This window comes from Pristis pectinata, chromosome 5, assembly GCF_009764475.1.
Source record: "Pristis pectinata isolate sPriPec2 chromosome 5, sPriPec2.1.pri, whole genome shotgun sequence".
NCBI classification, from domain to species: domain Eukaryota; kingdom Metazoa; phylum Chordata; class Chondrichthyes; order Rhinopristiformes; family Pristidae; genus Pristis; species Pristis pectinata.
Genome location: NC_067409.1, coordinates 39,727,209 through 39,742,263, shown reverse-complemented (window position 1 = coordinate 39,742,263; position 15,055 = coordinate 39,727,209). Strand labels below are relative to the sequence as shown.

At 39.6% G+C, this 15,055-nt stretch overlaps 1 protein-coding gene across 1 annotated transcript in view; it reads right to left on the bottom strand.

Annotated features, from left to right (window-relative positions):
* akap9 (A kinase (PRKA) anchor protein 9) overlaps positions 1-15,055 on the bottom strand; it is a 186,474-nt gene that overhangs the window by 51,140 nt on the left and 120,279 nt on the right. Inside the window, exons 29-32 of the mRNA XM_052016199.1 lie at positions 13,429-13,605; positions 12,161-12,265; positions 9,460-9,612; positions 5,564-5,740 (exon numbers count right to left, since the gene is read on the bottom strand). Coding sequence (XP_051872159.1) covers positions 5,564-5,740; positions 9,460-9,612; positions 12,161-12,265; positions 13,429-13,605 — 612 coding nt within the window. The remainder of the gene's footprint in view (positions 1-5,563; positions 5,741-9,459; positions 9,613-12,160; positions 12,266-13,428; positions 13,606-15,055) is intronic.

Genomic DNA, 15,055 nt, shown 5'->3' with positions numbered 1-15,055 from the left:
AATCTGCCTGGTCACCTCCTCAAAGAACCCTATCAGGCTTGTGAGACATGATCATCCCTTCACAAAGCCATGCTGTATGTCCCTAATCAGTCTAAGATTCTCTAAATGCTCATAGATCTTATCTCTTAGAATCCTTTCTAACAGCTTGCCCACCACAGACGTAAGGCTCACTGGTCTGTAATTCCCTGGACTATCCCTACCACTTTTTTTGAATAAGGGGACAACATTCGCCACCCTCCAATCTTCCGGTACCATCCCTGTGCACAACGAGGACTCAAAGATCCTAGCCAATGGATCAGCAATCTCCTCTCTCGCCTCACGAAGCAGCCTGGGGAATATTCCGTCAGGCCCCGGGGACTTATCTGTCCTAATACTTTCTAACAGCTCCAACACGTCCTCTCTCTTGATAGCTACATACTCTAGAACATTAACCTTACCAACACTGTCCTCAGCGTCATCAAGACCCCTCTCCTTGGTGAATACTGAAGAGAAGTATTCATTGAGAACCTCACCCACTTCCACAGCTTCCAGGCACATCCTCCCACTTTTGTCTTTAATTGGACCTACCTTTACTCTAGCCATCCTTCTGTTCTTCACATACGAGAAAAAAGTCTTGGGATTCTCCTTAACCCTACTCGCCAAAGCCTTTTCATATCCCCCTCTCGCTCTCCTCAGCCCCTTCTTAAGTTCCTTCCTTACTACTCTATATTCCTCACGAGCCCTGTCTGATCCTTGCTGCTTATACCTTATGTATGCTGCTGCCTTCTTCCTAACTAGTTGTTCTACCTCTCTTGTCACCCATGGTTTCTTCACCCTCCCATTCCTTCTCTGCCTCATTGGGACAAATTTATCCCTAACATCCTGCAAAAGATCCCTGAACATCGAACATCGACCACATCTCCATAGTACATTTCCCTTCAAAAATGTCATCTCAATTTACACTCTCAAGTTCTCGCCTTATAGCCTCATAATTTGCCTTCCCCCAATTAAATATCTTCCCGTCCTCTTTGCTCCTATCCCTGTCCATGAAAATTCTAAAGGTTATGGAGCAGTGGTCACTGTCCCCCAAATGCTCACCCACCGATAGATCTGTCACCTGACTCGGTTCATTACCTAAAACTAGATCTAATATGACATTCCCTCTAGTCGGCCTGTTGACATACTGTGTCAGGAATCTGTCCTGGACACACTTAAACTCTGCCCTGTCTAAACCTTTGGCACTAAGCAGGTGCCAATCAATATTTGGGAAGTTGAAGTCTCCCACTGTAATAAGCCTGTTATTTTTGCATCTTTCCAAAATCTGCCTCCCAATCTGCTCCTCAGTATCCCTGCTGCTACTGGGGGGCCTATAGAATACTCTCAGTAGAGTTATTTACCATGGTGTTGCTGTGATTGATAACCTACTAAAACACTCTCCTTCATCCATGATGGCCTTTTAATCATAAAACTTTTACTCTGCACTGACTTGAGCCATGTATTTACAGGAGTTTGGTCTCTTATGCATAGTTTCCTTAGTCATATTTCGGTAGACGTGCATTTGACCATGTCAAGCACCACTGAGTGTGACTCTTCGCTGCCAAAACACCATCCCCTATTCCAGAAGTACTGAATCCAATAACAACCCCAGCTTCTTTTCTCTAGTTTGAAGATTTGCCATGAACCTTGCTCCCAGCACACTCAGCTCCAATAAGTATAAAGAATTTAAGGTAGGTATTGCCACTCAGAAGAGTTTGACCATAAGATATAGGAGCAGACTTAGGCCATTCAGCCCATTAAGTCTGCTCTGCCATTCAATTATGGCTGACTTTTTAACCCCATTCTCCTGCCTTGTCCCTGTAACCCTTAACCCCCCTATCGATCAAGAACCTATCAATCTCTGCCTTAAATATACCCAATGACACATCCCCTGCAGCCCTCTGTAGCAACTAATTCCTCAGATTCACTACCCTCTGGCTGAAGAAATTCCTCCCCATCTCAGTTTTAAAGGGATGTTCCTTTATTATGAAACTGTGCCCTCAGATCCTGGACTCTCCTACTAATGGAAACATCCTCTCCATGTCCACTCTATACAGCCCACTCAGTACCCGGTTGGTCTCAATGAGATTCCCCCCCACATCCTTCTGAACTCCAGCGAGTACAGGCCCAGAGACATCAAATACTCCTCATAAGTCAAGCCTTTCATTCCTGGGATTATTCTTGTCAACCTGCACTGGACCTTTTCCAGGGCCAGCACATCCTTCATTAGGTATGGGGCCCAAAATATTCCAAATGCAGTCAGACCAGCACCTTACAGAGCCTCAGCAGTGCATCCTTTCTTTTATATTCTAGACCTCTCAAAATAAATGCTAACATTGTATTTCCCTTCTTTACTACCAACTCAACTTGAAAGTTAACCTTGAGGGAATCCTGAACTAAAACTCCCAAGTCCCTTTGCATCTCTGATTTCTGAATTTTCTCCCCATTAAGAAAATAGTCTCCACCTTTACTCTTCCTACCAAAGTGCATAACCTCACACTTCCCTACGCTGTATTCCATTTGCCACTTTTTTGCCCACTTTCCCAACCTGATCTTCTGCAGACTCTCTGCCTCTGTGACACTACCTGCTCCTCCAACCATCTTGGTATTGTCTGCAAATTTGGCCACAAGTTGTTCAGCTGCTTCTCCTCTTCCCCTTGACTACAAACCATATCTACCACCAACCTCCATACCCCCAACGTGGATCCCATACTTTGTTTTTTTTTCCCTGCTCCTCATGCCCTCCCTAATCCTTCCATTAGTCTCCACCTCTTAACCACTTAGGACCAATCATTCAACTATCCTGTTTAGTTCTCATGGTTGCTGACAATGTAACTCATTCCCTTCTTTCCAAAAATACCACAACCTTACTTCTAAAAAAAAATCATCAATCCTGCAAACCACTCCCCTTGCTTTTCCAAAATTCTTGGACTTACTTTGGCACAAAATACACAGTTACCTCTTCAATAGCTCGACATCTGCACATCTCCAATCCCCCACTCCCACCACCATGTCCTTCCCTGAAACCGAGAACTGAAATGATACAACACAAAATCACAAATAATCCCCTGACCATTATGCCACCTCAATCTTTCAGAAGCTTTAGTATAGTCAGGCAGTGCATCCCCCTCCAACATATCTCCTCTACTTTCCAGCTCTCTAGGGCTGCCTTGCTTGGTTTCACTATTAATTTTCATTCATTACCAGAACATGTAAGCTCTGTTAAAGCAGAATTATGACTTGAGGGTTTTCCACTGATTTTTCCTTTTTGTTCAGATACTACTGCTTGATGGCATCATTTGAAGGCATGAGGCTAGTTTCACATGCATGTTGACAACACCAGCTCTCTGCTCCACTATCTCCCGCAACACCATGGTGTCTCTGCTGTTAAATTATTTGCCAACTTCCAAGATGAGGTTTCTCTCATGAAATATTAAGTCTGATATCACCATCTATCAACCTCAGCACATAAACTCTGTGTTCTTGCCAAATATTCTCTCTTTCTGGCCAATGTCTCACATTGACGGTTCATAATCTCTGCATGCTAACTGACCCCAACCTGAGCTCCCAACCTTATGTTCTTTCTATGACAAAGACAACTTATTTTAACTTCCCACTGTAATCACTCACCTCCAGACAAATAGCTGCAGAAATTTTTTTCACATTTGCAATCTTCAGCCTCGTCTAATCCAGTCCTCCTCTTGATGATTTCTCATCCTCCACATTCCTTAAAGTTAATCTCAATAAAAAAAATGGTTCTTGCATTCTATGCTGGCCAGTGATGTTAACTCAAGATTTACACTCTTACTGACCCATATAAGTTCCCTCTCTCCAAAACTTCTATTTTAGTTTTCTTAAACTTTCTTAATTTTCACAAAACTTAATATTGACCCAACTCTGGCTTTTTGTGTATTCCTATTCCCTTGGACCCAGTAACTTCTGTGCTTTCACATTCTGGAATTCCCTTCCTACAAACAAAATATATGCACATATGCCGATGGAAGGAATTTTTTGATATACACGTTTAACTGCATTTTGTTTTGGTCAATTGTATCGCTTCTGTCATTTATGTTTAGCTGTTTATTAGGCAAGGGACAGAAAAAATTCTAAAACCCTTTTCAACTGCGTCAATACTATACCTGATCTTCTGGGGCTCAAAATAAAGATAGAGCACAAGATTTAAAGAAATCTTACGAGCTGCTGAATCTCAATTTGAAATCCAGTAGTTTTTGGTTCAGAACACCTTGTGAATACCTGCCATGCCAGGAAATGCAAAGGTTCTAGTAACCAGGATGAGACGGGAAAGATCTTCGAATGTAAAATATGGAAGGAGGCATTCCGAACAAAACGTGGCCTTGGGCAACACGAACGCCACCGCCATCCGGCCGAGAGGAATGCTAAAAGAATAGAGGCAATCCTGGTGAAGAAGAAACCCGGAAGGAAAGATCTATGGTCAGAGGAGGAGGTCAAACTCCTCTTAGAGTTGGAGGAACGATTTAAAGGGGCAAGATACATTAATATAGAAATTGCGAAGGTCTTAACAACGAAGACCAATAAACAAATATCAGACAAACGCAGAATTATACCAAGAAATCTTACAGGCACTCATGGAACGAATAACGAAGATAATCCATTGCCAGTTGTGGCGGTGAATATGGATTTGGAAAAAGATCAGAGAGAGGACTCCCCTTTGAGGATTACGAGTAAAACCCATACCAACTATAGCGGGCAACGGTCTCATAACATCGTAGGGGACTTGGATTAAGCAGGACGTCTGCTCCGAAATAAAAAGAATAAGATCGATTTCGCCTCGGGGGTTAGCCTACTTGAGAACATTACGAGTGACCTGGCGGTTCGCTTCCAGAAGAAGCAGCGAGTAGTGCGGAGTGAGGCTGTTGGTAAAAGGAGGAATGATGAAGTTAACATCGGAAATAAACAGAGAACAGCTGCGAGAAAAGCTGAATATCAGGCCGCCCAGACTCTATTTGAAAAAGACCATAAGGGTCTCGCACGTCAACTGATGGGTGCGCCTGCACAAAGTGAGTGCCCCTTGAAAATTGACGAGGTATACATGCGCTTTATGGAGAAACTGGGGTCGGCGAATAATAAAGCAGACCTGAGGAAAATGGAAGAACATACCCCGGACTTCGATGGTGAAAATCTCCTCAGAATGATCGTGGAAACCGAAGTAAGCGAGGAACTACATAGTATTAAAGAAGATAGTGCCGCAGGCCCTGATAATATCAAGAAGAAAGACCTAAAAGACTTATTGAACAGCAACGGAGACCTATTGCCCAGATTATGGCTGCAATCCGGTACCGTGCCGGAATGTCTCAAGAAGAGCCGGCCAGGACTTAATGAGTACTTAAAGAGCCGGACAGTGCACCTAATCAATTCTTTGAATTGATGTGTTTCCTATTCACCTGGAAAAGAACTTGGGGTGGAAGAATATGAAAACCAATAAAATTTGGATACAAATTCTCTATATTTACCTTTAGCACACATTATAGAAATAGCTCATAAAGACCATTTATGTGACGTAACTGACCTTATTGTCAGAGAAGAATTCCAGTTGTTGCTGCATTGTTATAATTTGTTCATTGAGTTTTACTATTTCTTCATCTTTTTCTTTGAGATTTCTAGGTAAATCCTCAACAGGCGAATGATGATTATCAAATGATTTACTAGAATCGTTGAGAGACAGCAGCAAGTTTTCCAACTCATTCTGTCAAGTGAAGGATAGAACATAATGTAAAAATATTCAGTGATTAAGGATAAAACGGATTTTATTTCAATCCATCTTAAAAAGCAACTTCAATATAAAATGCAAACACCAACATGGAACATGTATCTATTTCAAGGTGACATTAGCCAATGGCAGGACACGTGCTAAAGAATAATATTTTATTCCTAGTACAAAACAAAATCAAAAATATAATAACACCCCTTCCAAATTAAATCCTTTATAATGCTCAATACAAGAGGGCATGGCTTTAAAGTAATGGGTGGGAAGTTCAAGGGAGATATCAGAGGGAGGTTTTTCACCCAAAGAGCGGTTGGTGCATGGAATGCACTGCCTGGGGTAGTGGTGGAGGCAGATACGCTGGTCAATTTCAAGAGATTGTTAGATAAGCATATGGAGGAATTTAGAATAGGGGGATATGTGAGAGGAAGGGGTTTGATAGTCTTAGGCGTGGTTTAAAGGTCAGTACAACACGGTGGGCCGAAGGGCCTGTATTGTGCTGTATTGTTCTATGGTTCTAAATCAATGAAAACATCACTAAAATACAAGATGCAAATGCAGCCAAATATGAAAAACTACCCAAAAAGGTTGGAAAAGTGCTATGATAGCAGATAGTTACTAATATCACAGATTTTCTCTGTGATCACAGATTTTCTCTGTGATCACAGATTTGCCAACTTTTACCCACTTAACTGAACAGAAACTTTAGACTCCCAAGTGCATGTTTATATTCAGTCTTCCGTTCAGCCAAGTGCTGATCCTGGTACTGTTGTGCTCCACCGGGTAGAGTAGACTGGGAAATCTATTTGTTGAGCCTGCACCAGCTTAGACGGGGGAGGTCCATTACAATTTATGTAAAGAAATGTCTGTCCACAGAACTATATTTAGGCAAAACACCTTTTCATTTAATTTAAGTCAGTTAATTTAAATGTATTCAATTGTTTTCAAGTATAGGAAGCTTTAGTAATACAATTGTTTTTGAAAGCAATTTTTTTAAAAACAGTATATATATATATATATATTGTTTTGAAAAACCAGGGCTTAAGGAGTCAGGCAGCTGTGGGACTAGATAGGTCAAAGTGATTGCAAGGCATAGTTGGTCAAGCCCAATCTGGCCCAATGACTGAATCATGCTTTATTTGGCCTGCCACTGAAATTTATGGCCTGCTCCCACACCATCAGCTGATGTACTGCTGAGGACCCACCCTTGGAACACCCTGACAGCCTTGGAGAGGAGACCAGGCTGATACAAAGAGACATTTAAAAACTACTGAAGTTACTTTAAACAAATTAGACAACTGCTTGTTTAAAAATTTTTAAAAATGAAACCAAAATGACAATTAAAACAACAAAAAATATTTTAAAATATTAACTAAACTTACCATTTTTTCTACCTCCCGTTCAGAGATTAGTAAAAAAAAAGTGAGTGGGGGCTCTGATTCTAGGCCTGGTGCAGACTCACCCAATGGGGCAGAATAACAGATGTGCTACCACGGGTCATCCAGCATTTAATTTGTATATGGTAGGGCCAATAAATCTGGGACGTGGCACTGAATGTTGGCAACTCCCTTTAGAATCGCAAGCCGGAACCTATAATATTTTTGTCATGTGTAAATAACCTCCAGGCTTTCCTAAACTTCTTGACTTAACAATGGTATTAGAAAAGAAGAATTGTACTTCATCTTTTAAAATCAGGAGGGCTATTGGTGCCTCCTGTTACCATGAAGTGATCCTGAGCTCAAGGGATCAGTGCAATTTTTCAGACAGATGGAACCAAAGAAAATGGGTGAGTTTTTTTTAATGAATACCTCTCTCCAGTTTTTACTGTGGAGAAAACAATGGAAGCTAAGGAAATGGGGGGAAATGGATGGTGTTGTCTTGGACCACATACGAACTAGCAGGGAGGAGGTATTAGAGGCCTTAAGGTGCATTAAGGTGGATAAATAACCTGGGCCTGACCTAGTGTATTCTCAGACCTTGTGGGAAGCTAGAGAAGAAATTGTGGAGGCCTTTGCAGAGATTTTTGCTTCAACTCTGGCCACAGGTGAGGTTCCAGGGGATAGAAGAGTGGCTAATGTGATACCATTGTTTAAAAAGGTAGCAAAAACAAGCCACAAAACTACAGGCTGGTGAGTCTGACATCAGTGGTGGGTAAATTGCTGGAGGGGATTCTGAGGGACAGGATCTACCAACATTTGGAGAGACAGGATCTTATTCGGGACAGTCAGCATGGCTTTGTATATAGAAAGTCACGTCTGACAAATCTTTTGGAGTTCTTTGAGGAGGTAACCAAGAGGGTAGATGAGGGTAGGGGAATGGATGTTGCCTATATAGACTTTAGCAAGACTTTTGACAAGGTCCCTCATGACAGGCTAGTCTGGAAGGTTAGATCGCATGGGATCCAGGGGGAGATAGTGGATTGGATTCAAAATTGGCTCAGTGGTAGGAAGCACAGGGTGATGGTTGAGGGTTGTTTCTCGGACTGGAGGCCTGTGTCTAATGGTGTGCCACAGGGGTCAGTGCTGGGACTTTTGTTGTTTGTAATTTATATAAACGACTTGGATATGAATGTACAAGACATGGTCAGTAATTTTGCAAATGATACTAGGTGGTGTTGTAGATAGTGTAGAATGTTATGAAAAATTACAGGGGGATCTTGATCAAGTAGGTACGTGGCTGAGGATTGGCAAATGGCTTTCAAACCAGATAAATGAGAGGTATTGCATTTTGGGAGATCAAACCAGGGTAGGACTTGTACAGTGAATGGTAGGGCCCTGGGGAATGTTATGGAACAGAAGGACCTAGGAGTGCAAGTGTATAGTTTGCTGAAAGCAGCAAAGGTAGATAGGGCAGTGAAGGTGGTGTCTGGCATGTTGGCCTTCATCAGTCAGGGCATTGTATATAGGAGTTGGGAAGTTGTGTTGCAGTTATACAAGACATTGGTGAGGCCACACTTGGAATACTATGTACAGTTCTAGTCATCCTGTTTTAGGAAAGATGTTATTAAATTAGGAAGAGTGCAGAAAAGATTTACCAGAATATTGCCTGGACTTGAGGGCCTGAGTTACAGGGAGAGGTTGTGTAAATTTCCCTGGAATGCAGAAGATTGAGGGGTGACCTGATAGAGGTATACAAGAGGTATATAAGTGGGGCATAGACAGGGTGAAACACAGTAGTCTTTTTCCCCAGGGAGGGGGGTGTTAAAAACAAGAGGGCATAGGTTGAAGATCAGAGGTGAGAGATTTAAAAGGAATATCGGGGCAGCTTCTTCACGCAAAGGGTGGTGCATATTTGGAACGAGCTGCCAGAAATAGAGGTTGAGGCGGGCACATTAGCAACATTTAAAAGACATCTGGATTTAAAAGTACATGGATAGGAGAGGTTTACAGGGCTGTGGGCCAAATGTGAGCAGATGGGACTAGCTTGCTGGGCAATACAATCGGCATGGACAAGTTGGGCCGAAGCGCTTGTTTCCATACTGTATGACTCTATGACCTTATTAAGTTTTATGAGCTTAACCTAGGAATTATTCTTTATATGATGATAATTTGTAACTTTAACTGTAAGCTCTATGCAAGGCGAAATAACATTATTTAGTTGAAATTCACAATCTAAGCTTGACTATGGTTGTTCAGCTAATTAAGTTCAACTAATTAAAGTGCAATAAACAGTCTTGAACAGTTGCATGGGGAAGCACTTGCCTTAAGTTGTTTGTTTTCTTGCTGAATCTCTTGTAGTTGAGTGGCAGACTCTTTCCTCTGAATTTCTAACTGCATATGCAATTGCTGAACTTCTTCATTCTTATTTAATAGCTCTTCTCTGAACTGTTCTAATTGTTCTTCCAAGTTTCCGATCTGTAATTCAGTACAATCCAAGTGATTAACCATCAATCATCAACAGCATGATTTTCCTTAATATGAAGTGTAATGCACACAAAATATAGTTATATGCACCCATTGATGAAATTCCTTTACCTAAATATATTTCATTGTATAAAAACAAATGCCCTCCTTATGCAAAGTATAAATGACAGATCAAGTTATAGAATAGAGTAGGAAGGACAATAATGGATAGCATGGAGGTACAGGGCCAGGCTTAAAAAAAGGTTGTGAATCTTTTTACAGTATGTTCTGGAAAACTAAGAAAGGCAAGGCAGAGGACCATAAGAGGATGCTCCAGGGAGTAGGGAATGGTGAACAATGACAAAGTAAATCACATGGGTAATGATAAAGAAGTCAGTGGAAAACAAGTGAAAGGTGTGAGAAAAAAAGTAGTAAAGAAAGGTATGTCAAGTATTTGAAGCAATCCAGAATTAACTTTCATGAACACAAGTTGTGCGTCATTAAAATGCACTTCCAACACACCTCTGAAGTTTTAAGGATATTTAGTAGTAGTATTTTTTAATAAGCATTAATCTCATTTAATGAGCTGCAGTATATTCCTGGTTCACATAATCCATAGCACATCAACAATGCATCTGACCAAACAGATCAATACCAGTTCATATGAGCTTTCTCACATTCCAATTACCTCTTCTGACTGATCTCTCTGCTTCCTTGCCCTTCTGGTCAGCATCAACCTGTTCCTTAAATGCGAGGGTCTCCCAAACACAATGATATTTATGGCGTTTTAAATAATTTATTGGGATGTGGGCATTGCTCATCATTATTGTCATTCCCTAATTGCCCTGCAAAGAAAGGCTTGTTAAGCCATTTCAGAGAACTTCTAAGAACTGAACACATTGCTGCAACCCAGACAGCAGATTGCCTCTGAGAGAAGTTAGTGTTTTTTTTAATGACTGTCATTATCACAAAGACTAGCCTTTTGTTACAATTACAGTTTATTAGGCAAGTTTAAATTCAGTTCCATACCACCACTGCCATGATGGGATTTTAATTCAGTTACCTCAGTTATTAGTCCAAGCCTCTGGTAATTTAACCAGTGTGCCACACTGCACTTCAGACTAGTGGAATATACTTGTAAAAATAGATAAAACAAGATCACAGAACAATATATGGTAATAGAATCTTAATGACGAATGTGCATGGAAAGCCAAAGACAAGTGTCCGGCTGATCCCTTAGTTCTGTCATGTTGAGTTACTTTTTAACGTGTTAATTTAATGCCTGCTCTCTCGGCATGGATATTCTCCATTTTATTCTGATATTGAACTAATTAAAGAAAGTATGATTATTCCTATGAACTTCCCAGTTTGTTTGGATATTACAACTTTTAAAGTGTGGGTTACATGCAAAAGGATAAAATTATGGGTTTGGGTTAGGACTCATATCAATGAATCACAAAAACAATAGCACAATCTGCATTTGCTGTTATTTACTCAGCCAAGACATCCATGGCCAAATTTTACACACAAAACAAAAATAATCCTCCACACACATTACAGATCCTTTCAAGTTGATCAAAAAAAAATCATTTTAGTATTATTATTAACTTTGACCCAATCTGATTAAGATAAACTATAGATCTCAGCAATGTTTGAATTCCACTTTGGGTCATACAAAATATTCAAACTTATCAAGGGCACAACCAGCTACTAGACTCCCATCACCCCGCAGCACCCCCCCCTCCCCCCCAAGGGAGAGGCTGATAATTTCCGTTTAAAAAATTGAGATTTGCATGACCTTTGTTCGTTTTCACTGTTCTGACAAACTTCCATCAATCTTTCTTCCTTCATGTGGATAACATATCGAACAGTCGTGCCCTGCTATTTGCACGTGCCCATACTAACATACTGTTGTTATCAATTCTGTGCTATTGGCCCTTTTCAACATATAGATGTCTCACTTCAATAAGCCACAAAACAAGAACAGGGTCTAGAAGTTAAAACCGTATCAAATTCAATCTTGTGTTAATACCTCTATAACTAGCAAGCCAAGATATTTCCAAAAGAGATAAGAGAAGTGAACAAGTCACTCAAAGTAAAAGTTTAAAGTTGAAAATAACTATTTTTTAGCTTTGTACCAATAATATTAAAAAGAACTGGTTTCTAACCTAGTAAGAAAAATAAGAATTGGCTTATACTTAACCAAAGCATCTATGAGAGTGGCAAGGAAAATACTCTCCATTGCCTGTGCCTGCAATAAATTCTACTACTTGGGCAAGAAGTTCATAGACTTGCAACTTATAAAACAAGTGATATTTGGATACTAAAAAATTTAATGCAAGTATTAATATCAGAAGTAATAAAATTACTTATTCTCCAGAAATAATTCCACGTCAATGAATATTCTTTATGGCATGAACATAGTTATGTATCAGGAAGCAGTGAATTAAGGAAACAACTTAAGAGCATGCTGCAGCAAAGAAATGCGTCCAAGGGCAACGAAGGCAGGTTTAAATTGTCACAATGGTATAGTTATATTTTATGTGGAAAAGGAATTTACCTCTTTCTCCTTTCTTTCGAGAGCATCACGTTCTGCTTGCAGCTGCATTTGAAGTGCACTGTCCCCTTTGACTTCTAAGGTAACCAGTGGCTTTCTTTCTTCAGCCTTTTTAATTGCAAAAATAACTTAGCAAATATCTGATTACGATATATATGCTACAGTTACATCTGCATTTAGCAACATAGAAATGATAACAATTTCATGCAGGAAAAGACTTTGTCATCTAAGTCGCTCATCCAAAATAATACCATTTATATTGCCTATTCTCTTCTTGGATCTCAGAATCAGGTTTATCATCACTGACACGTTGTGAAATTTGTTGTTTTGTGGCAGCAGTACAGTGCAAGACATAAAAATTACAATAAGTTACAAAAAATAAATAGTGCAAAAGATGAATAACGAGGTAGTGTTCATGGGTTCATAAATCTCATTAACTTGGTCATAAACTTACCATGCTTTTGTTGCATATATAAAAAACATTTATTAATATCTTTAGTTGGTAAATATGATATGCCAATAAATTCTGTACAGGGCATAAAATTATTTCTTTGATCCAATTTTTTTAATGTGTTAAAATAATTGATTATATCTCTTCTCAATCTTGCCTTGGAGAATTTCTCTCTGCAAGTTATTCCTTAAACGCATGGTCAATTGTATGGGCCTCTTCTGTACTGCCTCCAATAGTTGAATAAGTGTTTCAAAACCATTAGACCATCTGTGCTTCAGATTTGATCACATCAAAATCATATCTAGTTTTAAAATAGCCTCTCTGGATTTATGCCTTTATAATGAGTTCTAAAATGATTACTTATGTTGCAACAATCAAAGCTGTTAGAAAATCAATGAGAATTAATCACCAACCTAATAAAGTTCATCCATAACCAACTCATGACCTGATTATCTCAGACATTGGGGCAGTACAATTTATATTTCAGTGTTTTTGTTTTTCCATTCTATTCTTCTTTGGGCTATAAGGTTCTTCTTCATTGTAATAATAATAATAATAGTAATAATAATAATAATAATAAAGTAACATACATCAACAGAAGCTGTGCTATAGGTGGCATCTCTCCAAGAGTTTGAAATGTGACAGTGTAACATGCTTCATACAGAGGCCTATCTCAGCACAAGCAAGATGTACAGTAAACTGACCCCCACAGAAAGCTAAAATTAGAGCTCATAAAACCTGCAAGTTTTGGCACACAAGGACACTACCTGTGCCATACCCACACATTCTTTGTACTTAGCTTAAAAATCAAAATTGGTACCTTTTGTAAGGGGTAAGTGGTACTGATCAATGCCTGCTCCAATTCCCTAACTCGGTTTTCCAATTTATCAATTTCTTCATTCCGTTCTTGCACATCTCTCTGAAGCTGCTCTTTGGCAAGCAGAAGTTCACTACACCGGTCAGTCTTGTCTTTCAACTGATCAGTCAGATGGTCCATCTACCAAGAACATCATGCTTGTTAGCTTATCTTATTTGATAAGTTTGAATTAGAATTTTAAAAAAAGCCATGAATTTAGGATCATTGTTAAACCATGGATGAATTTGAATTTCTTAAAAAATGCTGCAGAATACACAAGTAAATCACTTTAAATAGTGTTCCAGTAATCTTATGTTTGGGCCAGAGATTCCATGAAAAATGTAATTTGTGACTTATAATCATAAATTATACTATCTCATGTCCCAAACTGCCCGTTGTGAATATGCCCCAAAATTTCCTCAAAAATTATGAAAATACCCAAATAAATACATAGCAAAAATGGTAGAGCCAATCAGTTTAAACATCTGCATTGACTAGGCAGATGAATACTCCGTAACCCTAAATCAAAGAATTTCAAAATTCCAAATACTTCACTGCACTGAATTTGACCACTGGCACAAAATTCAGTTACGGTCACTATTTATTCCTGTATTTAGAACACGACATCATGACATTAGCAATTTATAGATTCCCTACAGACTATGAAGTTAAACAGTATGAGGAGACAGATATGCATGGCTGGAATTATATTTAGCTATGAAACAAGTTAAAAGTTAAAATGTGAGAACTTGGCTAGAAATATTCATCTGTTTGCATGGCCTTTTAAAAACATGTAATCTAACTAAGATAATTAAAGTGATTTAGAAGCTTTACACTTTTAAGGTTAAGGCACATGGAGTGCATGGTGAGCTGGCTATGTTATGAGCCAGGTTGCTACTTGGTGAGTGTCCCTTTAAGATGCCTGAATAGTAGTGTGTGTGTGGCTTTAACTGACAACTGAGAGCGAAAAAAACGACTAATACTGGAAGTGCTAGCAATTGGGGAGGGAGGGAGAGAGAGCGAGAGAGACTGACTGCCAGTCTCTGTGCCTGCGAGTGACAGACAATTGTTGTGAGTGTCACTATACAAATCCACGTATGGACTTTTGGAGCAATCTGTGGAGTCCACTTTGTCGTTAAGCTGTACTGGAAAGCAGGTATATCTGTGGGCGGCCACGTATCGAGTGCCCTCGGTATGGCAGATATTTTGGAACAAAGCAATGGAGATCTTCAGTGATTGAGGCGTCGTATTGTTTCATCGTGGAACTTGTGGATTTCGTAAACTCCTTCTCTCTACATTCTACTGTGGTTTTCAGAAGCCTTTGCTCATCGTTCTACTCCATGACTTGCTGAACTGAACTTTGAGAACTGTTCCTAGACTTGGGAGTTTGGGAACTTGCCACACACACGCTTCGGGTTTATTTTGGGGTCAATGTTTAATATCTAAAGTTTTTATTTCTCTTATTATTACAAGTAGTTATTAATAAATAGATTCTAACATTTAAACATGGCTCATTGTGTTTCTATTGTTGCTGGTACGTAACAGCTAACTGGATCCAAAACTGGTTTGGTGATAGGAGGCAGAGGGTAGT